The sequence below is a fragment of the Ciconia boyciana genome, chromosome 9, assembly GCF_034638445.1.
Source record: "Ciconia boyciana chromosome 9, ASM3463844v1, whole genome shotgun sequence".
NCBI lineage: Eukaryota > Metazoa > Chordata > Aves > Ciconiiformes > Ciconiidae > Ciconia > Ciconia boyciana.
Window position 1 is genome coordinate 7,449,663 of NC_132942.1, and position 27,749 is coordinate 7,477,411.

The 27,749-nt window shown below is 41.1% G+C and overlaps 1 protein-coding gene across 2 annotated transcripts; it reads left to right on the top strand.

Annotated features, from left to right (window-relative positions):
* The first annotated feature begins 1,038 nt into the window (after window positions 1–1,038).
* Window positions 1,039–25,770, top strand: G3BP1 (G3BP stress granule assembly factor 1). 2 transcript variants are annotated; one of them, XM_072872700.1, is made up of 12 exons: window positions 1,039–1,176; window positions 14,309–14,422; window positions 15,676–15,757; window positions 16,109–16,282; window positions 17,117–17,207; window positions 17,706–17,799; window positions 18,187–18,391; window positions 19,155–19,256; window positions 19,886–19,997; window positions 20,417–20,542; window positions 20,651–20,760; window positions 23,179–25,770. In XM_072872700.1, exons 2-12 carry the CDS (start codon window positions 14,328–14,330, stop codon window positions 23,383–23,385), a joined length of 1,398 nt encoding a protein of 465 aa, XP_072728801.1. In that variant the 5' UTR covers window positions 1,039–1,176; window positions 14,309–14,327; the 3' UTR covers window positions 23,386–25,770. The 2 variants fall into 2 exon arrangements, with proteins under 2 accessions (XP_072728801.1, XP_072728800.1); XM_072872699.1 differs by having other exon boundaries at window positions 20,630–20,760; window positions 23,179–25,769.
* Window positions 25,771–27,749: the final 1,979 nt, after the last annotated feature.

Genomic DNA, 27,749 nt, shown 5'->3' on the forward strand with positions numbered 1-27,749 from the left:
TAGAAAATTTCCCTGCTTGGCTTGTCTTTCCTCTGGGGCAGATGATCCATCTGTCTGCTTTGCTCAGAAGTTGTGAAGGAAAAGCAGCTGCATGAGTCTCCCAGCTCTGCCTGGGGTCTCCCGCAGATGGGCAGGGGAAGCCAGCCATGTTTCTCTACCCTGGAGATGGTGACCACCGCCTTCCACCTTGCGTGAGCGGCTGGGCCTGTTTCTGGTGGAGGTGGCCTCAGCTGCAGCCCTGCACTGGAGCCCTGTAGCGTGAAAAGCTCCTCTAATGCACTCCCACTGGTGGTTTCTCTCAGCTGAGTGGGTCAGTTGTACCAGGCCTGCGAGCACCCTGGCCTCAGGCCGGGTGAGCACTTGCGGTGCAGACAAGGCTGCGGCAGCCGCAGGACGTGCAGCCATCAAGAGGGGAGGCCGCGGCCTGTTCACCGTTACGGGTCTGCGGCCCTCCCCGTGGGGGCCCGGGGATTGGGTGCCCCCGTGCTGGGGGAGGCAGCAGCAGGGCCCGCCAGCCCTCGCCGCCGCCATCTTGGGCGCCGTCCCCTTCCCTCCAGCAGGGGGAGGTACTGGGCGCGGAACGCCGCCCCTCGTGCGGGCTGCCTGTCCCTTTAAGAACGCCGGAGGTGGCCTGTCCGTCAGGGCCCGCCGCGCTCTCCCATTGGCCGCCGCGCTCTGTGTCGCACAGAGGGGGCCGCCCCGATCTATAACGGGGTTTACCAGCACCTTCTCAAGGGCGCTGCTGTGCGGCTCAACCATACTACGGCGTCAGTCCTGCCCCGCCCGTCGCGCCTTGTAGCGCGGATAGCGTCGTCCTATTGGCTAAAGGGGAAATCTATCAGGTCTCGTCCCACCCAGACAGGGGGACCGCCACCGCCCATTGGTTCTGCTAGGTGTCGGTCACTCTTACGGCCCCGCGGAGCCAGGCCGCATGGTTGGTAGACTGAGCTGCCTCTCAGCTATCGGCCCGCCTCTTTTCCCGGTGTAGTCCAACTAGCATCCGAGTGAAGGCGACCGCCGTTCTCTGATTGGCTGAGCTGCCTCCCGTTGGGGTAGGCTGCGCGCCGGATATATCTAGCCGGCGGCAGAGCACGCCGTTGCGTGAGGTGCTTCTCGTCCGCCGGGCAGGCCTGTGGTGAAGCGACGCCTCCCGCTCCCGTCCCGCTCCGCCCGCAGGTGAGGGGGAGGGCCTGCGGCCGCAGGGGGAGCAGGCAGGAGCCAACCGGCGGGGTCATGTCCTCACGGGGACGGCTGCGGGCCGCACGCACCTGGCCTGGCATGAGGCGCTCCCCCCACCCCCCCACCCCCCCCCACCCCGGTAGGCCGCGGCCTTTTGGGGGCGGGGGGGGGCTGCTGGTGCGCCCCCGCGTTCCCGGCGCCGAGGCGGCTCCCGCTGTTTTGGTCTCGTGTGCGAGGCCCGCCCGGTCCTGGCGGCGCTTTGTGGCGAGCGCCCTCCCGTCCGAGCCCGTGGACGGGCCTTCGCAGCTCCCTGTGGGGCGCTGGAGCGGGGCCCTCAGGCGGGAGGAACCTCTTGGTCCCGCGGCGCCCTCAGAGGCTTCCGAGGCGGGAGCGGGGTACAATGGGGCGCTGCTCGGCGAGCAGTTACTTAGAAGGGAGCGTTATTTGCGGGGGGAGGTGAGGGGGATCGGCTGTTCACGGGTCTTCATTGTGTGAGTCGAGTTGTGGAGCTGCGAGCTTTGTCTCGGCTTTACAGACTCTGGTGTTTTTTCTTTTTTTTTTTTTTTTTTTTTTTTCCTGAGGGGGATGGGGGTTAGGTATGAGACGATCCAAAGCCTGGCAACGTAGCTGAGATAGCTTCTTTCAGTAGTGAGTTGTAGCTGTAGATTGGGCGAGTAATACTGGGTGCCTACCTAGTGAGGTCGTCCGTACCGGTATATCACATCGTAGGTGTCTCCCTCGCTCTAACTTTGTAGATGAAGGGAGTCATAATTCGAGCAGAAGAGCATGTCTCTTACCCTGACTTACCGCATGACCTTGGCTGGATCCGAGATTAAGCTAAGATTTAAATGCGAAGTCGTGCTTGTATGAAGACTTTCTGGCCTCTTGTAAGGCCCTAGATATACTGGCTGTAGGAAAGCCAGAGAAAAGGCTTCCATACATTTTTCAGGTACATTTTAGTCTTGATCTGGATGATCTAATGTGTCATTAATTCTTAACGGGCTTACCTGGTGACCTTTTATGTTAAAGGTTGCAAGCATATAGTAAGTATTCTTTACAAAGAAAATAGTATTTTTTGTTTCCACAATTGGTTGAAAGCAGCATTTGCAGCAAGCCGCCATGTTTCCAGTGTATGCTATTTTTGTCTAGCCTGTGCTCTCACAGCCAGGAGTGACAGCTTTAGGAAATGTGGACACTGCTATGAAGCTCTGAAAGCTAATGCTTCCAGGTGCCATAAATCAAATGTGGTGTGTGTGTGTTGGGTTGTTTTTAGCTAACAAGACTTTTTAGATTTGTGTCATAAAGAGAAGGGAGTGCAGAAGTTGACAGACAAAAACTGCATTTCAAACCTTTTCTGAAATCTTCCTTTTGACCAAACTTTCACTTTTCTTATTCCCTCTCTGTAAAGAATAAGCCTAATGATTTTTGCTAAAAAGATAGTTCTGTGATACTTCCGTGATACTGGTGGTAGGATGTTCACATCCTGTGAACTGAACTCACCTTTTCCTGGGGTGTTTCAGTCACTATACTTAATGTTGTGAAGTTGTGAGTCTAGCTTAAAAAAAAAAAAGCTTAGTGAATGGAACATATAGCTAAATTGAAGGCTATCTGTAAGTATTTATGTGCTTAAGGTCTTACATCCTAATAGTCACAGAGCGTCTTTATGATTAAGATCTTCCAACTTTTTTGATAGCAACACATGTTCCAGGGACTAATTTGCCTGAAAGGCAGTGTTAAAACATGCTAGAAAGTGTAATTGTACAAAATCTGTTTGAAAAAGAACCAAATCAACATTGGAACCTTTGCAAATGTGTATCATATTTTAAAGGGTAAATCTTCTTTTAAAATCTTCTTTTAAAAAGAATTTTGTATACGTCAGATGCTAAATAGTGGTCTCCACTTGATTTCTGTGCATTAGGCACCTACTTTTTTTTTGGCTATGTTGCATTCTTTTAAGTGTGAACTCCTTAAGTTGAAGGCTAGAAAACATAAAGTTAGGGTAGAGGACCTGATGGACAAGACTTCCTTTGTGTATGTGGGTCAGGTGTAAATGTCAGGATATTCTGTAGGGATTCTTTGCATTTTCAGTCTAAGAAACAACAAAACCATACAAGAAGACTTGTACTGTATTTATAAGATGACTGCTCTACTGTTCATTTTGCTGCTGGCACAACAGCATCAATAGAGTTCAACACAACTGATGATGCTTTAAGTTTGAACATCTTAATTTTAAACATGAAAGCTTTATGCACCTGATGAAACAGCAAGCTCTTTGTTTGTTCAGAAAGCTAGTGTTTTCTTTTTCGCTTTGCAAATTGTAAGGCGAACATATACAGAGGAATACCTTTTAATGAAAGTAAAATGAAGCAAAGATGGTGTTACTGTAAGTACATATTGATATTTTTGTTCACAACAGTAGTACCTGTGGAGAGAGCACTCATAAGGTTAGCATAAATGGCCTGTTTGATGAGTTAGAAAACATTTGAATTGATTATTCTAGTTTTTAATATTAGAACCTGGGCCTGTTTGTCTGACTAAGTAATGTGGCAAAGGAAGAATCAAAGAGGAAATCAAAGTAGAGCAGGGCTTTAGCAGGGTGCTGCTGGTTGTTAGCTGGCTGTAGTCTGCTGTGCTTGAAACAAACCAAAAGTGATAGTTTTGTCTAGAAGACTGGATACTTTTTTACAGGTGCCTATATAAAATCTCCAGAGTTAAAGTAATTATTGACTTCTTGCTGAAACTGCTAATAAGCTTGATAATGTTCAGCTACCTCATTGAGTAATTAAAAAAAAAAAAAAAATTTGAAAGTCTGATCTTCAGCTACTCTAAAAGAATCCCTAAAACTTTGCAGGCAGTGAATATTACACTGGTCTGAGGTCCTAGTTTTGCTATATAAAGTCTGGACCTCTTCCAGAAAGACATAGCTGGTGGAGTACTGCTCTCAGAGCTAGAAGATTGTGAGCTGTCAGTTATGTACAAATAATCTGTAATGAACCCAATTCCTTGCTGAGGCAAATGTGAAATACTGCATTCTAAAATGCTGGTGGCCATCTTCCATTTTCTTCTGTGTTGCCCAGTACTGTTTTCTTGTTTCACTTATGACTGCTATTAGGCTGACTTTCTGTTTTGTTTTTAAGTGTCTAACAATGCCATGATGGATCAATCTTAAGTGCTAGGATCCAGTCTATATGTGAAGGTTAAGAGTCTTCTGTGGCTAAAATGGGTAGAGTTGGCTCTCTTCACAAGTATCTGCTGCTTGGCATGCAGAAGACATTTTGTTACATCTTTATCCTGGTGATTTTAATCCAAGTGGGAGTGAGCTTGAATTTCACTGTAATGTCTGTGTAGCTAGGTGTTCTAATCTGCCTCTTCTGACTGCTTATGAGTAACTTTTGCTTTTTACTTTAAGAAGCTGCAGTGGAGCCAAATGGAAAAATTGCAGACCTAAGAAGAAGGCTGGACCTGCTGCCAACTTCATCGAGTTGTTGGAGCAGCTCTTGGATGTCAAAATAAAACCTGTTCTAATGGCAAAATCATAGGGTCTAAGTAGCTACTTTATCATGAAGCAGTCTGGAGAGCAGTATAGGCATACATCTGACTGTTGTTTTTCATTAAAAAAATGAGTAAACAAACTATTCAGACTAGCACTATCCTACCACCCTTTAAGATGAAATTTGCATGGTTAAAATGTAATTTTACAGAAAAAAGGTTGGAATAGGTCGTTATAAATGAGGAAGTCCTTCACCCAGGTGTAGGAGAGAGCCTATTTAGGAGAATCTGATTTAGGATTATTAAAAAAAAAAGTGTAGGAATATTTCTGTGAATTCTCAAGGCTTTGAGTTTTGAGATAACTCAGGTTTTCAAGAGGAGTTCATTTTGGACTTCTGTCAAATCACAAGGACCAGTTTTTCCTCTAATGCTAGGTGCAACATAGCTATCTTTTTGTGATGGTATGAAGTGTTACTAGTTAGGCTCAGGGCAGATCATCTTGGCCTAATGTTGCAGCAGGTCCCTCTACGCAGCCTTGCTTAACTTTTTTTCAGTGGCAAGATTATTTCCAGCTTTTCTCTATCAAACTGAAACAGGATATGAGCAGCTCCCAGAACTGTTCTAGCATAAAAAGGAGAGGGGATGAGGCATGTTCCGTTATTTTTTTTTTTTAGCTGTTTACCTAACATACCTGGTTACAGCTTTGCAGCAATTGAGAACTGTACTTCTGGAAATGCACAAAGGAATTCAAATGAATTAGTGCATGTACAGACTATTGTGACTGTCTTGGGGGCAGCTGTTGTTGGAGGATGATCAAATTGTCTATATGTGCTTTAAAAATAAAAATATTGACTGACCTGTATGGTGAGACCTATTGCAGGTGAAGTTGTCTCATGAAAAATCCCCAAATAGTGATTGAGCTTCAGGTTGTACTTCTGAGACTGTGTGCAAGTCTGGTTTTAATGGCAGAGTCCTGCCACAGGAGGAATTTAGCTATTGAGCCAGGGCTCTCTTCTTGCCTTTTGGCATGTAGAAGTACCAGAGATTAAGATGTCTAATTTGGTGCTTTGGTATATATTTTCTTGTTTTATGCAATAAAGCTTAGGTAATAGGAACTTAAAATTTGTGTGTTTAGTTCTAGAGCTTCCACCTTGCCTGCTCTGTAGGTCCTTTGTATAATGAGTAGGACACTTCTGGTGACTTGTTGAGATATGTAAAGCCATATTGAGACATCTGAGAACAGAAGACAAACATTACTTCTCCTGTCACAAATCTATAGTGTACGTTATTGAAACAAAAGTAAGTAATAAACTGCATGTGAAACTTGGTTTGCTGATCTGTTTGTAACATAAGAAATAACTTGGATATCTGTCTTCTAAGTTTGAGTATTTTTCTCCTGTGACACAGTAGAGCAAAACTTTCCAAAAAGTAATGCTAAATGCCTTAGCTGCAGTCTAAAGGGGAACTCAGCATATTTGGCTACTGAAAGGTGACCCTTGCTGGGTCATGGGCATAGGGCAGCTGTTACAAATATTAACTTACAATAAAACCTGTTTCTTGCTGCTAATTCTAAGCAAGGACTCAAATGCTTATGCTGCTTCTGCAGAAATGCTATGCTCCCTCTCTTTGTCTTGCTAGTTTTTGTGTTGCTGAATAGAAGTGATGATTCTGTGATACCAAGTAGAAAATTGGAAGCCAGTTGAGACAGCTTTAAAAAGGAAGAAAAAAAAAAAAAAAACCCCAAACAAAAAAACCCCAGCCCAAACCCACACCAAAATAGGCCTGGCACTCAGGGAAGGCAAAGTGTTTCGAGGGGAGAATCCAAGAAAAAACAACTTTGTAAGAAACTCTTGTGATTTTACTTACCTTTAATACCAAATTTTTAAGATTCTTTTTTCCTCCCCTTTTAAACAGGACCTGATTTGCTGTTTGTCTTTGGACAGTAGGTGGACCTTTATGCTCCGAACTGCAGCAATAGTATCTAGTACCTTTTTCCTTCCCCAGGTGAACATTTCTTACCGTACAGGTATAGATGCTGGTCTCGACTAGCATAACTTATGCTTTAGGTAGTTGTCTTTGTATTTTGTTTCTCTGCTTTTAAGCTAATGCTCTAGAAATTATATTTCTCTGAAATGGTTGCTGTTATTTTAGATTCTGAATAATAGCAGTAGAAATCTTCAGTTCGTCTCTCTTGCTTGGCAGAGCTGAACAAAACAAGCAGCTCTGAATTTTGTCTACAAACTGGCAGACTCCATCATATCCATCAACTTGTGGATCACACTTAGGTTTGTTAGCAAAAACACAGGCTGACTTCTAGAATGACAGCTCTTCTGTAGCAATTCGTGGTTTGTTTATTTGTATTCTTATAATGTTTAAAGGGCTGTGCATTGCTGCTGAGTAAGGCTTCCCATCTGCCACTGGCAAGCAGAGGGGTTTTTCAGTACTAGCATGGGCAGTGTTGAATGTAATTCTGAATTTTCTTTAATCTGGTAATGAAAATGTTTTTCTTGCACTTAAATTTGGCTTGATTGCTTGGATACTTTGATTAGAAAATAGTTAAGCTTCTAATTTGATTTTTCTTATCCATATGTTGATATGTCTGGCTCTTCTATAGTGTCCCTCATCAGTATGTCTCAAAGAGCTTCAGAAAGAGGTTCAGGTATTGCTCTGCCTTTCCGCAGCATCAGGATAATTAAGCACAGAGAAAGCTGTTTGCCCAAGGATGCAGCCTTCTGCTTGCTGTGTGATTATTTTTTTAAGGTGTTACAGAGATCCAGCTCCCTGTAACACCTCAAGTACCCTATGAACTTAGGCACTGCCTGTCTTTGTAGGTTGCATGGCTGTCATACAGTAGACACTAATCACTGTAATGAATGGAGAAATGGCTGTGTTAAGTTTGAGGATCCAGATCCACGTTTTATTAGGTGTTGGTTTTAAAGTTTATTAATAAAGGCTCCACTGTCTGCATGATATATCTAGCACTTCACACTGCTCTGATCTTGGTTGAGGAGTGCCTGCTTTTGGAAGTTCCTAGTGAGTATGTGTATCTTATGGACTATGATAATGTTTCCAGAAGATACTAGCGAGAGTTGAACGCTGGTAACCTCGCAACTTGTTCCAATTTGATCTTTGAATATTTCATTATTCATAGGATAAGTTCTCATCACTCAGCTTTCAGGCTCTGGCTTCCAAGTGTTTTGCCTCCTGTGAAATAGTGCTACCTTTAAGACAACTTCTTTCAAACAGAATACTTTCCCTCCAAATCTGTCAAAATACAGAGAAGTTGAACTGGTTGCAGGCAGGCAACTGTCTGTAATGGCTTCTGTATAAAATACAGGCTGTATTGCTGTGACACTGTTCCCTGTGACATTGTCTACTTCTGCGTCCAGTGGGAGGCAAGTAATGAGACCCATTTTTTAAAGGAGATCAGTGTTTTGAGACTTTGGTTGCCCACGTATTTGATGTGCTTTTTGAACTCTTCATAATTTAAGCTTGGGGTCAACAACTGGGTTTTGTGTGTGTTTGTGTTTTTGGTTTTTTTTTGTTGTTCCCTCAGATAGCTAAGGCTGTATTAAAATAAGAGGGGTGTCTCACATCTCAGTGTATCTGGTATCTTGTAGTGCTTTTAATATGCATTTCCTTGAAAAAGTTTATATTACTACTCTTACTTGAGAGCAAGCTCATATAACGGTATAAATCCACAGTTTGAGATGGGCACTGGAATTTGCCTAGTGATATGAGTTTAGCTTGTTTGTGTTTCATTGTTTGCTCTGTAGTGTTTTGTATCAGTTCACACAGGTACCAGCTTCTCTTTTTTGCTTAGTCAGCAGCACTAGCAGATGCTAGTCATGTAAAATTTATGGAGAGTTGGAATTAACTGGAATTGTTTTGCTTTTGTTGCTTAACTTTTAATCTATATCATGCCTGTTGGAGGCATATTAGCCAGTACAAAAAAAATCATGAAGAGAACTACTGTTTTTTTCTTGTCCAAAGCAGCAGTATTAACTGCTTCTAGTGCTGATTACTCCATATAGATAAATGGTTTGTGGCTTTGAACATGCTCACCTGTTGCTAAGCAACTTGGAGAAATCCCAAATGACACTTAATTATGCAATCCTATTAACTATTGACCAGACCTTTAATGCCCAGCAAAATTGCTGTTTGCCAGCTTTGTAATGTGATGGGCTTAGATATGGACACCTCTTTTCCATGTGAGCTTCTCTGGGTGTTTAAGTTTTCAAAAAGCCTTTTCATGTTAAGGAATTAATTGATCTCAAAATGAGGGAGTAGAGTTGTGTGAAAAGTTTGACATTCTGGTTTAGAGGGAAAAAATATCTTCATCTGGGTAACAGAGCAATCATACCATCAGAGTTGCTTTTGTATAGTTAGAGGTAAAGTTGTAGAAATGAAAGATCTGAATTATATTTCACAGAAGCTGATCAGGTTGTTGGAAACAGTGTAACAACTCTGTGAGAATCTCTTAGTTGGTTAAACCTGTAATTAAAAGGATGGAGGGGCAACATGATGGTTTTGGTACTCTCAACTCTACCAATTTGTAGAGATGGGCAGGAATGTAGTATCAAATGAGTTACCGTATAGCACATGAATAGCCAAAAGAGAAAGCGTGAACTGCTATGAGGTTGTTCCCTGTATCTACTGTGTAATATTCCAATCACAGAGCTATGATGCATTATAGTAACTTTGGATTTTTTGGGGGCTGTTTCTTGTATTGAAATGCAACTCAAATATATGGAAATGAAGATAGTGTAGAACAGAGGCAGAAGGATAATGTGAAAAACAAACTGTGGCCTGTTTAGAATGTGCTTCAATGTAAATTTTAACTAGTCTTTCTGTTAGTACTGACATTTTTCTTGACAGAAGATGTTTGTAATTGCCACACACTTTAGGAAGTGCAGTTTGGGATTTTCTGACTTGCAGGTTTTATTTAAATGGAGTCTGGTCCTCTGTCTTATTACATCAGGCTAAGTGGGTTCACACTCACTGGTTGTCCTGAGCGCCTGAACATTGTGTGATGTACATTAGAAAATTTTGTTGTGTAGGAGGTCTAGTAGAAACAAGATTCAGACTAAACTCCTTGTCTGATTTAAAAAAAAAAATTGAGTTGAGACAGCAATGATTAGTTCACTTTCACTGTGTAGCAATTTGAGAAAATACTAACCAATGCTAGGTATTAGGTGTTTGAGTCTATTATTTTTCTGAATACTAATATGCTAATAGGTTTTGTGGCCCTAAATATAAATTTGCTAATACAGAATTTACATAAACTGCTCTAATTTACATAACTGTACTGTAGAAATTCAGTGCCTAGCATTGATTTTCTGCCAAGTGGGAGCATTATAACAGATGGTGGAATTTTCTACCAGCCAGGTGATAACCACTATAAAGGAGGTATTTGTCTTCCCTAAGTCTCTTGGCTTAAGGAAAGGGCTCAGTTATGTTGCAGAATTGTTCTAGTATATTTTTTATAATTTGAATTACTCAATTTGTTCTACATATATGGAGTAATATGAATACATGTTTATGAATGAATCTTAAATAATCTGATTTTCAGCTTTTCCTGTCAATTTTCACCCTTTCATCATTATCTCAATTGACATGAAAATGTGTGGATAAGCTTCTATCAGGAGTAACGTAGTGACAGTTCAAGCATTTGGTACTGTTATGCTCTGTGCAGTAGAAATGCAGTATAAAATATTTGCAGTTATTCTTAGGTCAAGGAATAGTGGAGTAATGAATTGCTCATGAGTGGTGGGGAGCAAATATTCTCTCTGGAGATGCTTAGCTTCTATCATTCAGGTTGTGCTGGCTGGAGAACAAGAACAGATGGTGACTGGCAGTATAGCAGCAGGTGCAACAGGAGTAAAAACAGATTGTTGTCCTCTGATTAGGTCATGTAAAGGTTTTTCCCATTTCTTTTCAGATTGGCTTGATGAGAACTGGGCACTCTGCTATTCCTCTTTCCATGTTAAGAGTTAGTTCTGATAGATTTTTCACCCTTAGCAGTAGGGAAGTCCTTTGATTTTTAGCATGTAAATATGACAGACGTAATCAGCACGAGCCATTTTGCTTTCAGTGTGTCTTCAGTACAGCATTGGGGCAGCTCAGAAAAGCATTGAAGATGCTTCTCATTGCATTGGGGTTGGACTAGATGACCTTTAAAGGTCCCTTCCAGCTCAGACTATTCTATGATGTGCTAGTGGGTTAATATAGGTGAGGATTCTTCCAGTGAAGAAGAGAAATCTGAAAGAGCTTTTGGTGCATGAGCTGTTGAGATTTGAGTACTACAGGTAACAGTTTACCATTGTATGAGTAGGTCAAGCTTTGTACATTCATATTCTAGAAGCAATTGAAAATAATTGTCAAAAGAGCCTGATTCAGCACTTAACAGAATTGACTAGAAAACCTTCCTATTGACATCTATAGGAATAAGCTTGAATTCCAGGGGAAACTAGTCTTTACAAAGAAATGCAGCCCCTGCACCTTCTTCCCCATCCCCAAAAAGAAAAAAAGGAAAAGCTTGAAGAGGCAACATGTGTATGCTCTTTTATATAGAGCTCTTGTCATACTCAAACAGTGATTGTGGGGGATATGGTAGGACTGGTTTTGTAATTGTAAACTCAGAGCACAGAGGCAAGTGGTTTTTTAACTGTTGTGGAGCAATTAAGTCTTGCATTGTCAAGTGAAGGTCCTGTCTGTCTTCTGCCATTTCTACTCCCACTGCTTTAGGGTTTTCCGGCCCCTTGTAATGATAGAGCTTCACAAGTGCTTGAGAGGAAACAAAGTTAAATGAGGAAATCAGCAGTGGTACCCACAATTTAGCCTTACTTTACCTGTGGTGTTTTTTCTTATCATCTGATACTATTTTGTGGGGATCTAATTTAACATGAACTAGAAGGCAGACAAGTTCATATCTTTGAGGTTTTTGTCACTTCAGACTGTGCTCGGTCTTGGACATCTCTATCTGTAATAGATTACGCTTACAATTCAAAGGCTTCTTTGAATGCCACAGATACTGGCAACTTCCTGAAATGAAGGTGGTCTGCAGAATCTGAGCACTTCCTGGAGGCCAGACCTAGCCATGGAGTATCACTTTCTGCATGGTTAGCTCTTGAAAATATCCTCAAACAACTGAAAGCTTCTGAATGTATTGAAAAGCCTTTTTCAGTTCTAAGTTCTGTTTGGTCTTCTCCTTTCTGCACATTATCATGTAAGTAACATTACCTTGCATGGTGGTGATACACAGGTTTCCTACTGAAAGAGCAGGTGCTCATGTGTACGCATTCTCTGGAGCCTGTTAGATATTTCTCCCCTGTATTTAAACTTACAAAAAGTGCATTTGAAAAATAGAATGGGTAGACTTTGCATTTATTTTATTTTTAAACTTACAAAGTGAAAAAAGTGTGTGTGTGTGGGTTGTGTTAAAAGCAGAGCAAAACATATCAATGTGTGCAAAATATAGCAATTTTTGTTGTCGTATTAATAGCATTCTAGCTATATCTTCTGTTTTGAACTTTAAACTGCATACCTCCCAGGGTAGGAATTTGTGTACTGTATCTCCGATTAAGCTGGATGCAGTGCATGCTGACCATTGCTGGGAGTTTGGGTGTGATCACATCCTCAAATATATTATCTGTATGTTCTGCCAATATGGATAAACATTGCCTTGTGTCTTTTGATTACAGTATGTTGGGTGTTAGACCACAGTTTGATATATAAGGAATTTTCCAGGTTGATTTGGACTTAGCTTTATTGCAAATACCAGCTTCCATGTTGTCTTTTTTGTATATTCTTCTCTTTGGGGCTTGAAGCTTCTGTATTGTATTCCTGGTACATCCAGCAGTGTGGTTGTAACTTCCTTTGCAGGCCTGTATATGGTGGGCGTTTGAAACTGTCACTGTAATAACACTAACCTGGTAGGTCACCTCTGTCTTTTGAAGCTGTAGTCTGTTGTCAGTTTTTAGCATTTAAAGGGTGACTACTCTGTAATTATACAAATGTAACAAAAGTGTCAAACAAGATCCTTGGATGAACTGGAACAAGGCTTAGTACAGTATATGGCAGTCTGTTTTTCTTCCCCCCCCCCCCCAGCTTTGTTCATATGATAGTTGTGGGCAACTGTTTACCCAGGATACAGGATGTTGTTATATCTAGTGACGAGAGAAAGCTTGTCCTAACATAACTGCCTAAGCATGAACTTTGCAGACTCCATCTGGATTAGTCTGTGCTAAAGGGCTACTTAGTTTGACTTCCTTTTTTTAGTTGATGCCTCTGCTTCTTGGAGCTACTTATAGTTGTGCATTCTTAAATAAAAACAGATAAGTGATGACTTCTGAATTGCTTTTTAGAGGGCTCAAGTTAGTAGTGTATTGGTTTTAATTTGCATGACACACCTGAAGTATGTGCATATTGAATTTGCATACCATGTGTTTGGGAAAGTGTTGTGTAGGGGAAGGGATTGGGGGTCAATGATGGGGAGAAAGTTCTTTCAGCTGCTACCTGTGGTATTTCAGTGCTCTTTTGGATAACATCTGCTTGACTCACTGCAGATAGCACTTTCACTAGCTCTTTACTGTCAGCACTACAGGGCCTGAATAGTTGCAGGAAAAGTAGCTATCGTATATAGTCTGTGATACATCAATAGCAAAACTGTCCACTAAGCACTCATTCTGCTACCTGTTGGTATAATTGAGTATGAAACAGAAAATCTACTTTTGTTTCTGTATTAGGTAGCAAGAATATGCTCTGCTATCGGTGTTTTTCCCTACCAGTTTGAACCTATTTTGTATGAGTTTGAACAGTGTGTATGAGTGTCTGAAAGGAAGGAAACACAGGAATGTCCTTTGGTCTTGACTAACCTGGACTGAAGATAGACGTATTGTGTAATCTACCTGCAAAGCCTTTCTTCTTGTAATTTACAGATCCATGGAAATTAGGTAGAAGGTACCTAGGTCGATTTGTCCCTGGGCCTACATATGGGTGGTACTGTTCATTTGACTGGTCTTCTGGATCTGAGCGAGAGGTGACTTGCTGAGTTTGGTGGAAGCAAGGGAAGAGCAGCATGCATTTGTTTGTAGCGTAGTTATTTTAACATAATCTGATATTCCTCTACGCACTTGTTACACACAAGCAAGGAGTGCTGTGCTAGTGATAAAAATAGATTGAACTTGTTCTGATCTTTTATAAAAGCCCTTAATACAGTAGCACAGGCTTTGCCTTAGAACATCTGACTTTTAATTCTGATTGTGAAGTCAAGTGAGGTAAGTAGAACTTGGATCGACTGTAAATGACTTAAACACTTAGCAAATCCTCTTGAAGAACCATACTTGCTTGCCACCTGCTTTTTACTGAGGATATGTAGGATGATTGAATGCTGGCATGTTATAAGGTAATCTCCCTCACCCATGCAGCCTCTCCCACCGCTGGTTTGGTACCCAGCAGTCCTCTCCTCAGCACCAAAGACTGGTGGCTCTGAAAACATACCGGTTAAACTGCATACTGTGGTAAAACTGCTAATGGGTTTTGGTACATGCTTTCCACTGTGTTTGTGGCTTATGCTATCTGTATGTGAACAGCAATGTGACATGCTCATGTTTTATGGAGCTTTTGATTTTCTCTGTAGTTTTCAGTTGACCAAAGAAATGGTGATGGAGAAGCCAAGTCCCCTGCTGGTCGGGCGGGAATTCGTGAGGCAGTACTATACTCTGCTGAACCAAGCACCTGACTATTTGCACAGGTAAAGCTCTGCTTCACTTCATGATCTGTTTTTCTGTGTGAATTTCTTAATTTGTATGTTAAAATTGGTGAATAAGCTTATTACCACATCTTAGCTTGCTAAATTTGGACATTTAAAAATCTGATTTACTACACCCAGAGTCTGTCTTAAGTTTGCTTTCAGTTTTGATCAGCTGGGTTAAAATATGGATAATAAAGATTACAGGAATTCTTTAAATATCTGTGTTCTGGTTGTTACTGAAATGCTGCTATACATGTATTCTAAGCAAAAAAGAAAAAATGTAAATCAAAAGTGTGTTGCTTGCTATTTTTAGTTGTAATCAGTATAAATGAGAGTTGGATAAATGTTATTTAGTTAAGCATTTTTGTAGTTTATGCCCCCTGACTAGAAGAAAAACATTGAAAATAGTGTATGCCTGTATATTGGTATGTCTCAGTCATACCAGCAGCTCTTTCTTAAAGGAAAATGAGAGAAATTATGAATGTGCAGCAAACTACAATGTTACCTGAACAAATCGGTCCTGTTTGATTTGACAGGTATCCTACATTGCTAGAACTAACCTCATTTTTTAAGATATGCTTTGTTTTGCTGTGCTTTGAGTAGCTAGGCAAACAATTTCTGAAACCTTCCTTCTTCCAATCTCAGGAACACTTATTCAGAGTGTTTTTGCACTTAGATGGACAGCTGAACTCCTCCATTTGGGTCAGACGAAAGTTTACAATGTGCCATGGAATTCAGTTCTAGACTTTTATCTGCTGACAGAATGCAGTCCCATGATGTTTATGACGTTTTAGCTTGTAATCCCGCAGGTATAAAATGGAAGATTAGCTTTACTGTAGATGAACAAAAAAGTACCATTACTCCTTGTTCAAGCTTTAAACTAGAACCTGAGGGGAAGCCTTCAGCATCCTGGGTGTTCAGAATACTATGTTGCTTTAAGGGCATTGTACAGAAAGGGGAGGATGGGATTGGATCATCTAGCTCCTATGATACTTTGGTTTTGGCTGTTAGTGCTTGGGTATCTAACACACTGGAACGCTACAGCTTACACAGGAGCACTTTGCATTTTCCCCTTTGACCTTCTGCCCCCCCCCCCCCCCCCCAGCTAACAGGATTATAAAATTATATGGCTGTATTCCAATAAATCAGACAGAAAACTTGCTTGAGAGTATATTATTCATAGTGCACTCCAATGTAGAGGCTCAATGTTCTTACATAGCAAAGCTTAGTGTGAAAATATTTCTTTCCAACAGGTTTTATGGAAAGAACTCTTCCTATGTCCATGGTGGCTTGGATTCCAATGGAAAACCAGCTGACGCAGTCTATGGGCAATCTGTAAGTACTTAAAAAAAAATCTTAACTGTTCTTTCCTTCTTTTTTGCCACCTTTGCAGTTGAGAAGACACATATCCAGCTGTGATTCATCCCCCTTTGTCTAAGTGCTTTCTGTAAAAAATGGGGAGAGAATACTGTGTAACTGTAAACAGCAATAGTTAGCCAGGATATGCTTCCTGTATTAAAGTTCATAATGTAAAATTGCTTCCAAAGCAAACTTAAAGGATGCTGCCAAGTGTGCTCTCTAGAGTTAGGGAATTTATTCTGAAACAGTGTTTTATGTTTTTGCTTTCTTTGAAAGCTAACTTAGAAGTGTCTTCTGCAGTGTAACCTATATACCGTTCTTTCATAGGATATCCACAAGAAGGTGCTGTCATTAAACTTCAAGGATTGCCACACAAAGATTCGTCATGTGGATGCCCATGCTACTCTCAATGATGGTGTTGTAGTCCAGGTGATGGGAGAGCTCTCCAATAACATGCAGCCCGTGCGCAGATTCATGCAAACGTTTGTACTTGCACCTGAGGTATGCAGTATCAAGTGCTAGTGTTATTATAGAGCTTCTAATATGATGTCAGGATTAATGAGGCCTTTTTTGGTTCAGTGTTGGAATCTGAAGGGTTAGACTGGGAAGGTAGTTTGCCACAAAATTCAGCAGTAATATTCTGCAGATTCCTTAAGAAATTAAGGAAATACACTACTTCTGTATGGTTGTACATTAATCTTGTATATCATAATTACAGTTGTAAATATCCTAACTCTTGGCTACTAGGTATATGCAACGCATATTTTTTCTTAAGCATTTTAAAGTTATCTTTCATTTGCCCTCCTAGCAACTGGTCCTCTTACTGAAAAGAACTAGTAGAAAGAGGAAAATGCTTCCTGTTGTTTGAAGACGTGGGTTCCAGACTTTCTTGTTGTACAAAGTGCTGACTTAGCATTTGAGGTGGCTTTTTAAATAGGCACCTTTTTTGAACAAAACAGTTCACGTAACTGAAAATGATAGTGGAAAAAAGGAGTATTGCAAGGTCACTTTATTTTTCAGTTTGACTTAGAGCTGAGAATTGATACTTTAGACCCCAGAAAGCTCTTGCTCCTACTCTTTTCAGTATTGTGAGCTATTGGAATTAAAAGCACTAATACAATTTTTGCACGCTTGACTTGCTAGTATGATGCATCTTCCCCTGCCCCCCCCCCCCCCAAAAAAAAACCCCACATTTTGTTGAAGGAGGCAAGTTTGGATTAATCTTATGTGGGAAGGTTTATTTGCTCAATTTGTTACTGCTTTTTCATTATCTCAGTTTTTACATTACTGCAATTGATGTAATTAAATCAGTTCCTCCCTTTGATTTGCTTCTAGGGTTCTGTTGCAAACAAGTTTTATGTTCACAACGATATCTTCCGCTACCAAGATGAGGTTTTTGGTGACTCTGACACCGAGCCTCCAGAGGGTAAGTAGCAGGAATTTTTGGATGGACCTACTGGTATTTGTTTCTGGTCTATATCAACACTCCATTCCCAGACCAGAGGAATTCTTGCTGGAGAAGGCAGATCAGCATTAAGCTTTGCATTCTAGGTTTTTTCCTTGCTGTAGTTTCCTTGCACTTTAGCAAGGAGTTGTGACATGCAGATGATTGTTATTTTTCTGACATACTCTCTTTCTATTAAAAGAACTCTAAGAGTTATTTTAGCAGTCACAGTCAGATTTATAGGCTATAAATCTGCTTCTCTGAAGTATTTCGAACGTGTTGTTTGACCTTGGTCAAAACTGAGTAACAGAAGTGACAGCAGAAGTATTAGGAAATGTCTGTTCCATCTTACATCTTGATGGTGCTTCACATGTGCTCTTCAGCAGAGACTTCACCTGCATGTTGTGGAAGATGCCCTGTGTTGGAACAGAGTACTAAAGATGTGTGTGGTGTATTTTTTCCTTTTCTAACTTAATTTAGAATCAGAGGAGGAAGGGGAGGAACCTGAAGAAAGACAGCAGACACCTGAGGCTGTTCCTGATGATACTGGTGCTTATTACGAGCAGGCTGTCAGGTAATAATATCTTACTAGATGAAGTCAGACGTTGGGTAATACAGACTGCCTGTAGAAGAGGTCAAGTGAATTTATTGCCACTCATGATTTTCCTCTTTGACAGTCAAAAGATTCCTGTTTATTGGGCAGCTGAAACCAAAGTGCTGTTAGGCTGAACACAGAGACTCTGGATTTTCAGTCATGTAATGCTTTTGCTGCTCTATAGTGTAACAATGCAAAACTTGGATCCCTGTGCGAAGTGGCCTTATTTAGACAGATTAGCCTTGTTCCTCTTGAATGCAATGTGCCTGACTTCTGTATTGGACAAGTAGCATTCCTTACCACCCAGTAATAAAATCAAATACAATACCATCTCTTTTACTTGCTTTTTGTGGTGCTGTCTAACAGCAATGACATTGAAGAACACCTGGAAGAGACAGCTGCAGAGGCAGAGCCTGAGCCAGAGCCAGAACCTGAACAGGAACCTGAACCAGAGGTGCAGGAAGAAAAATCTGAGCCAGTATTAGAGGAGTCGGCTCCAGAAGAGAGTGTGGAAAAGAGTCCTTCTCCAGCTCCTGCTGATCCAGCTCCTGCAGTGCAAGAGGACTCCAGGGTAATAACAGTGGATGGCTTTTTTCTATGATGTGGTGGCTTCATCAGTATGTTTGACTCTTTTACAGAGCATGATGTGCTCTCCGGCAAGAGGGAGGAAAAATATCTGGAATTAGAAGTGATTAAATGCTTTATAATTTCGGCCCCCTGCCCAAATTACTCATGACCAGTTGCGTCCTTCCCATTAGTTCCTATGCAATACCAGATAGTTGAAATTCTAGCTAGTAACTAGTTGGTTAAAATACCAGGAGCTAATGTAATATTTGGTAGGTGTGGGAACTGTGGCAGCAGTGAGAAGCTCAGATTCTTTGTCTGTAAACAGAGCTTCTGAAATTTTGAACAGACTGCAGCTAACGTGCTGAATCAAGAAAATGGGTGAAATGTGACTTTATTTCTACCTGGGGATTTTTGTCACTCTTCAGTGTTAAGGGAGGCAAAAGTGGACAAATAGGTACGCAGGAAACCAATACCTTGGCTAACCTTGATGTGATACTTGGTCTTAGGCCACCACTGTGTCCTATTTCAACTCTATGTAGAATTTAGAAATAGGGTGGAAGTGTGACATCATTGCCATTATACTAAGTCTTTTGAATTGAAATGATTTGAAGGAAGTTGTGGGGAAACTGCTAGTGGCTGGACCCAGAATTTCAAGTACAGTTTAAGACTTGTTACTGTTATCCTGTGTCTGTTAGCTGTACTATGAGGAATATGTTACAGAAGGAGATAAAAGCATCTGGAGTTGAGTTCGTCTTTTTTTTTTTAAGACATTTTCCTGGGCATCGGTAACCAGTAAGAACCTCCCTCCCAGTGGAGCTGTTCCAGTATCAGGAATACCACCTCACGTTGTGAAAGTACCGGTCTCGCAGGTAGGAATGTAGGAATCCAGCACCTAGAGAAGTTTAAGTGCTAAACTGACAGTGAACAGAGGTGGGGAAAAACATGGTGAAATGTACTTGCTTATGATTGGAATTCTCAGACTCCAAAGACTTTCAAATTCAATGTTTCATGATAGACTTTATAAAAATGTTATTCCTTGGCTTGAAAAGGAGTTGTTCCTCATGGAGGAAAACCAGAAAATGTTCATGTGAGTGCTGGATGTATCTGCCATCTGAAATGATTGCACCCTCTTAACAAAAGAGGCAACTTTTCTAACTTTTTTCTCCTGCCTATTCATGAATGAGGTTTTGTCATGAATGAGTTTATGTAATACAGTCTAGCTGTGTAACTGCCACTGCACTTTGGGCAGACACTTTATTGTATACAACTGTGAATGGGGTGACTTTGAAATTCTAACTTAGTCAAGTGACATCTTTGCTTTTAGCATATAACCCAACATTGAGCTAACATGCATTTTAGTCACAGGTGGAAAGAACTAAGATTTTTTTTCCTATATTTTCAAGTTATTTTATCAACAACTTGATAGTGAGCTCTTAAAAGCTGAACCCTACTGTTATGTCTGATTCTTTCCTGTTAACTCTTTTCTGAATTTATACAGCCCCGCCCTGAGGCAAAGCCTGAATCTCAGACACCACCTCAGAGACCTCAGAGGGATCAGCGAGTGAGGGAGCAACGAACAAGCATCCCACCACAGAGGGGTCCTAGACCAAGTAAGAGAAGCTACAAAGAGTAGACTTGTTTTCTGCTATTTGATGGTTTTGGGGAAGCAATACATTGATTAAAGCTTTTAAAATCTCATTAATTTTGTAAGTGAGTGAATGATTTCTACTTTTGTGGATATGGTTATTTTAGATTATCTTGGTCTGAATGTCTGGCAAGCATTAGAGCTGGATTTCACTAGCATTCTGTGGAAGTATCTAGGTTTCTACTGAAGTGTTTGGCTTCACTTAGATGATAAAAATCAGTTACAAACTTGCTAGTGTAGAATGCTTGCCTTTTTTATATATGAATGGATAAATAGAGTGTGAATTCAGATTCTTCTACAAGGTGCTAATTCTGACCGTAGCTTGTTTTTTTGTTTGTTGTGGGGACTGGCTTTTCTTAAACAAGTTTTACTTTTCTGTTCAAGTTCGTGAGGGTGAACAAGGCGATGTGGAAACTAGACGGATTGTGAGGTACCCAGACAGTCATCAGCTGTTTGTTGGGAACCTTCCCCACGATGTGGATAAAACTGAACTTAAAGACTTTTTCCAAAGTAAGTTAGTTGCTTTGCTGTACTCTCAGGGTTTGGGGGTTGCAGCCATAAGCGTGGTCAACAGAGCATTCTAATATATGACCCAAGAACTTGGCTTTTCTCTTGCAGGCTTTGGCAATGTTGTTGAACTCCGCATCAACAGTGGTGGAAAGCTCCCCAATTTTGGGTTTGTGGTGTTTGATGATCCTGAACCAGTTCAGAAGATCCTTAGCAGCAGGGTAAATAAACTTCTAGTCAGTGGTTTTTGGTCTGTTAATAACAGGCAGTGTTTTTCAGATTACTCTAACCAGAAAAGATTCTACTTGGTCCCTTACTCGGTCCCTTTGCCCTTTCTTAAGCATCTTAAAGTAGGTGGGATGTCTTTCCCTCCTATTACCAAGACTTGTGCAGCATTTGTACATATTGAATCTCTTGTCATTGAAGTAGCTTATAATAACTTAGGTGAACACGAATTTATTCATTATAGAGCCTTTTTCCAATGGGAAGTTGCTGAGCTCGACACAGAAAGCAGGTAAAAAGCTTTCAGGAAGGCAAGGTAGAGAGAGTCTGACCCTATGGACAAGTAGAATCTTATTTGTGAAAGAGGTTGAAAAGAAGTATACTAGTGTGCAGTTTGAAAAGAATTTCTGCTAACAAAGGCAGGAGGTACCTGCTCAGCTTGACTAATGCAAAATGTGCACCCCGTGACTGTACAGTGTGATGGAAAGCAATGAATCTGGATGCACTGTAACAGCTGTGCAGTGTGCTTGCTTACCTAGCTAGCTTCTCACCAGACAGGGACATCCTTTCTTCTTTACTTCCTTACTGTACAACAGTATTGCCAGCATATTTCTGTTCTTGAAAGGTAGCTTGTGTGCAGATTTTTAAGCCTTGAGATTTGGTCTGAGTTTGGGATATTTCATGTGGTTAGACACCTTTAGATGTGGGATGCCAGCAGCATTTGTGGCAATGCTTGATGAGTTAGTGCATATGAAGCCCGGCAGCCCTAGAAGCTCTCGCAGGGAGCTGGCGATTGAAGATCGGAATGCTGATAGAGAGTTGCTTCCTTAAGTGCTTTCCTACTATTGTGGGTGGAGCAGTTCCAATGTGGTCTAGGATAAAGTCTAAAACAGGTGACTTGAAAACAGTGCTAAAAGTGGGTTGAGTAAATATTGTTGACTTTGGCCTGAATTGGTGTGTGAACAAGTAGTACAGTGACAGTGGATCCTTAAGCTATTTCTTAGCTGCAAGCAATATGTGAACACCTTCAGCGGTGACTTAAACTTGCATGGTTGAGTTTTTGCTGAAACAAACTAGAAATGTTCACTCATGAGTTAGCTACCTCTCCCACTGCAAGTAGAGAGCTGAGTTCCGGACTTCATGTCCAGGGAATGCCAAAGGCATCCTCAGCTGAGGGGTTTGTGGCCTTTGTTCAACTGTGCCACTCTGTGTAACTGGAGCCAGAGAAGAGAGTGGATTCTGGCTTCCAAGTTAGACTTTGTGTAATAAGCTTTCAAAGTTGGTGCACTCAAAGTATCTTTTCTGTTAGCCCATGTAAATGCTTAAATTTATAATGGATGGACATGGTTTTCTGAAGTAAGATTTTTTTAATATAGACTTAAGTCCTGTAAAAGCAGTTTAACACATCTACCCTGTTTGAAGCAGAACTAAATTCTGTTTGTAGTATCCACTGAGTGCATTGTCTTGCAAAGGCCCAGTGCTTTGAGCAAACATATATCCTGAAACAGCAGGATGTTTTTCAGGATAGGCTTTGCTATAAATGAGTTTAAAAGGCTTTGATAGACTGTTAGCCAGTGAAGCTAAACTTGATGTCTGCTGCCTGATGTGAAATGTGGGAGTTTACACTGGAGTTGGTAATAAGGCTGTATGATGCTTTGATCTTTTTGTCCTGCACAGCTGATGGCTAGAGGAGGGCAATGTGCTTCATCCTTGGATCTGTTCTACTTCTGTAGTCAGTTCAGTAGAAGTGAATGGCTAGTTTTTCTATTTGATGAGAAAGCATTGTGCCTGTGCCAATGATGGATCATATTTTTCATTTTCTTGTTTGTTATGCAACTGCAGGAATAATTTGAAACAAGAGAGTCCTTACTCCTTTAGTTCTTGGATTCTTGTGGACTTCAACTTTTTGTCTGCAATGAGTTTTGCAGGATGTTGCAGTCCTGCTCCTCTCTGTTCTTGCTTCAGTGAGGTTTCCCAATCAAGTAACCATTTGTCACTGCCATTCTAAAAAATTGAGCTTGACCTAAGTGAAGGACTTCACTGGCCTTATAGCAAGGTGGCAGAGGATCTGGCATTCTTCATGCCATAAGAAAAATCAACTGGAACTCTGCATGGTGGCAGACTGAATTGCCACATATTAATGAAAGTAGGTTACTGTTAATAGTTCAATTCCTTTTCTAGAAGGTGTCAGATTGCTTTTCAAGTGTCACTCTTTCACATCTTTTTATATCTTCTCCAGTAAAGCACAAGGCTGGATGCATAGTTTGACTATTGCCATTTTCTAGTAACCAGTCATAAAACACTTTAATTTGCTTTCACGGAGAGGAGGATATGAGGCAAGGTTGCCGAAATCTGGTTGACGTTGAAGAGTTACTGGTGAGTCATTAATGAAAGTACCTCTTCTGCTTTTGTTGCAGCCCATCATGTTCAGGGGAGAGGTGCGCCTGAATGTGGAGGAGAAGAAGACACGAGCTGCCAGGGAGGGTGACCGCAGAGATAACAGACCACGTGGACCTGGAGGCACTCGTGGGGGGCTGGGAGGTGGGATTCGAGGGCCTCCACGTGGAGGAATGTCCCAGAAGCCAGGATTTGGAGCTGGAAGGGGGATCGGGCAACGCCAGTGAATGCATCACGGATGTTGACATGGTGGCGCAAACCCTTTTTCCTGCAGATTTGTGAATTTCAGCCTTGAGTATCTTGGAATGTGGCCCTAGCCCGTTATAGACTGCTACGTTTGATACTATTTTGGCCCCTTTTTGTTTGTGTTATGGTTTTGTGATTATTTTTTTTCTAGTCCTTGTCCCAGATTCCAGCTTTGTGGAACAACGTTTTAGGAAAAGTGGATTTTAAAAAGAAAAGAACTGAATTTTTTCTTGTTCACCTCAAACTTACGGACTGGATTTTTTTGGTACCAGTGGTCTTTCCTAAAGGAATGTTGCTTTATTTTTTCTTTTTTCTCCCCCTTTTCTACTGAATTTGGGTGCATTTCAGTCAGTGGAATAATATTTCACATGCATGCATTCAAGAGCCTGTAGGAAAACATAGTACTTGGCAAGTATTGCAAGGGCAGAAAAACAAAACTATTCAATTATCCTTTGAGGGTCATACGAACATCCTCTGGTCCGGAGATATTGCCACTTGAAAAATTGACATTCACCTTTCTCTCTGTGGCGCTGTAAAAGTGGAATAATGGGTATCCGTAGAATCTTTTTTCTTTTGATACGTGATCACGGAAAGGAATTCAAACTACTGTTTTACCACTTTAAAATTTTGGATTGTGGGATAGGTTTTAAATGTCTAGAACTTGACTCTTAAAACACTTTTCCTGAACTTGTGAAATTTTTTATTGAAATAGGGAGTTTTTTTCATGTTTAGTTTGTATTTGTATAAAAAAAGCAAAATTGTTGTGCCTTCTATTTATCTCTCATTCCAGTCTTGGCAAATTGTTTAAAAAAAAATAAAAATAAAAAAGGTCTAGATTTGCTTTATCAAGTCAAGAGTATGTTGGAGTTTTTCCAAGGGGAAGAGGTGCTTCCTTCAGTCACTAGGTTTATTAGGTAGAGATGGTTATAGCCGACGTTTTTAACACCTTTTGTTCATCAGTTTGGCTGCATTTAAATGACTGAAAACAAGTAGTTTTTGTATGCAGAATTTAATAACTTTTATTTGAGGCCGGGCAGGCCCCATTACAAATGTTGCAAAAGTAGAACTGAAGCAGAAGTACTTCTGTCACATCCTTTACAGTTCAAATTACTGTATGTAATAGAGTTATTTTTGCAGTTTAGGCATTAATTTCATCCCCTGCTTCTGCCAGACCTGAAGTGGATGGATGGCATTTTTGTCAGAAGTACAGAAGGTGCCTGTCTGTCCTGGTATTTAGAAATGTTGAATGCTCTCCACTGCCTCTGGAAGAAGATGAAACTGAAGATAAAATACAAAACTGGGTAATTTCAATCAAGGAGACCTTGTAAGATTGTACTGCACAAAGCAGTATTACTTCTGTAATATGTGGTGGTAACCATCTGGATGAAAATAGCAGTTTTGAGTCCACACCAGACCTTCGGAGCTCTTGGTCATATGACAGAGCTGCTTAGTAAGTTTGCTTGTATGTGTCAGAGTTCATTGTTTCTGTTTTCTTGATTTACTAACATAACTGCTGTGCATATGCAGTATGTATCTGTTGACATTTGCTTGCTTTAAAGCTAGAGTAAAACTGCCCTTTCCCAAAGGGCAGATAGGTATTACCTGTTCCAGAGGAGTAATTTTTACCTTTTACTTGCCAAACCTAGTGGTTGAGCCTGGTTATACTAAACATCAGTAGAGTTTTGGTTTCTGTTTTATTTTAGCTTCATCTTTGGAGTTGTGTTATGCTATTTGTCCCTTCCCTCCTTATGAATGTTTCTCAGATTGAATTGCTTACAATCTGTTCCTGAAGACACAAATATCTTAGTGAATCGGAGGAGAGCTAAGTGTGACAGCAATAGCTGTGGTATGCTCTCTCACAGCCAGCATACTGGAAATACATACTACTTCCTCTTGTGGTGGTAACTGGTATTTTTCTAAAAACTAAAAAAGTGTTCTGCATTTCTTGTATCGGGAATGACCACGAGGTGAAGGTGTGCAATGAAAGTCTTTCATTGAGCTCTGTCCTTGTTGTTTGTGACTTTTTTCCTTTTTCATTTGTTGGGTTTCTGCTGTTTTTGATATTAAATCCAAAACTGCAGTAACAGGTTGCACTTCAGACTTATCAAAGTGCTATTAATAGAAGCTTTTATAGTTCTTAACCAAATCTGCAAATGTACCTGTTAGCCTGAAACACCATTTCTGTAGTGGGAGTTGGACAGTTCTGGCTCATTGTCTGGCTTGAGAGAGAGCTGAGGAGTGTCAGTTGAAGAATTTCAAAGCCTGTACAGTGAAGTGTATGCTTGTTTTCATATGAATCAAACTCTCACTATGTTAAATAATAAAAGACCCAGAAAGTGATGTTCTTGTCCAAGATGACAGGCAAAATAAAATAATTACATAAAATTTTCTTGGAATGTCTTGTAAGCAAATACTTTTCAAAAGCAAGTTATGTTGACAGCATCTTGAACAAAATGTAGAGTGACTCTTAGTATTTGTGTTTTGGTTGTTCTGTGACTAGCTAATAACAAAGTGTACTGAAAAGACCTCCTGTAAAATGTTGTCACACTAGCTTTTTTTGTTTAAACTTTCTAGTAGCCGCAAGCCCTTCTGGTTTCTGCATTTGACTGTGCTGTTACAACCTCAGTATCTCTTGTGTAAGGTCTTCAATGCTTTGCATGCATTAATGGTGAAGATTACTATGAAGAAGTCATGATTTGATTTGCCTCAGCTGGCTGCAGTGAGCTAGAATAGCTACAAGAAGGCTAACCTCTAATAACCAATGTAGTCTTATCTCTTTCTGGAAAAAAAAACGGTAAAAGGGAGACTGAAATGAATAGGATCTGTGTGTCTCCCTGTTAGCACCTCTGCTTTAAGACAATGAGGCGTTGTTTGCTGAAGTGCTCTTGATGTCCCAGTGCCCTGCAGGGAGTAGGAAGTGGAGAAAAGTTCGTGTAGGCTGCCTTCACACCCACATAGACACATGGCCACATGGACAGTGTCAGGAACAACCTTAATGATCCTTATAACTTAATGGCCTGCCCTTCTGAGAGCACGGGGGTGTCATGTATGACTAGGTGTGATCTGGCCTCTTCTGACTGGTCTTAATAGTGTAAGACAAGTAGAAGTAAGACTGTTTCATTTACAGTAGTGCACTTCATGCCACCTGAACCAGAACTGGAAGCCATCCTGCCTTTGCTGCATTTTCTTTGGTTAAGGGCATTGTGCCATTAACTAGGCTTAGTTATCCCCTTTTCTTGTGCAGGGAGAAACTCCTGGAGTACTTTTTAAGTACCAGCTGACTTGCATGGGGCTGTTGTGTAAAGTTGAACTGAAATTTTTGTGTGTTCAGGACTGCAGGTGTTTGTCCTGCAGTTGAGGATTCAGGCAGGGATCACTTGCTTGCTCTGCAGAGCCCTCTTTACAGGTTCCTCTTCTTTTTATCTTGAGGAAGAATTTGCTCAGAGCTGAAGCTCTGGTGTTCCTGGGTGTACACTAGCCACACACAGGCAAGCATGGAGGTGGTGGGCATGCTATTGGAAGTAGCGCTTTGCAGAGAGGATTTACTCCCAAAGTAGGAAACTGAGCCTGTGTGTTAACATGTTGTGTGGTAACAGTGAGCTCTGACTTGAATCTGAATGAGAAACTTTCTTCAGCAGTGTCACATGGGAGAATTGCCCTTTAGACCTGGGAGTCCGCTTTCCTCGGTGAAAAGGGTGGCTCTGGGTGCAGGTATGAAGATTTGGAGTTGATTTCTGCAGCTGCTGATTCTGCATCTCTCAGAGGGACATCATCTTTTTGAACAAAATGTGGTTTTTTAATTGTTTGTCTGTCTTTACACACTGCTGCCTGGGGCTAAGAGCACATGGCATACTAGCAGTTTCCCAAAGTTGTGCATGCTTTAGCAGGAAGTAATTATCTCAGTGATTATTTCATTTCCCAGCAGTACCATTCTTACCCTGGCTGGTAACTTGAAAAACTACTCTGCTAAGATGTTGGTAATCTTGTTTGCATGTTGTGTGGTAGATGGGGCAAGGGGGTTTGTTCATAGCTTATCTGGTTATGAGACATGAAACAATTGAGTCAAATGCTTTCAAACTCCACCATTCCTCAAGGACAGCACATTTTAAGAGTAGTGGTGTGTTCTCGGAACAGATTTGAAGGGCAGGATGTTGCCCTTCTATTTTCTGTCACAAAATGCCACTTGCCAAGCCAAGTGGGATCTGCTGTTCCACTGATGATATTTCAAACTTGACAAAGCACCTGACTGTGGGAGGAAAAATACTTTATCGTGTCCATCTTTGAGATTCAGCGTGAGTGGCAGTCCTTTAACATTCTGAAATGTCATTTTGGGTGTCTGTACGAA

What these genes read in the sequence shown, in the direction of transcription:
- G3BP1 (XM_072872699.1), top strand. Translation starts at nt 14,328, where the DNA reads ATGGTGATGGAGAAGCCAAGTCCCCTGCTGGTCGGGCGGGAATTCGTG. An exon ending in ACTTAAAGACTTTTTCCAAA is followed by an intron (nt 20,543 to 20,629) that starts GTAAGTTAGTTG and finishes ATATGACCCAAG; the next exon opens with AACTTGGCTTTTCTCTTGCA. An exon ending in AGAAGATCCTTAGCAGCAGG is followed by an intron (nt 20,761 to 23,178) that starts GTAAATAAACTT and finishes CTTTTGTTGCAG; the next exon opens with CCCATCATGTTCAGGGGAGA.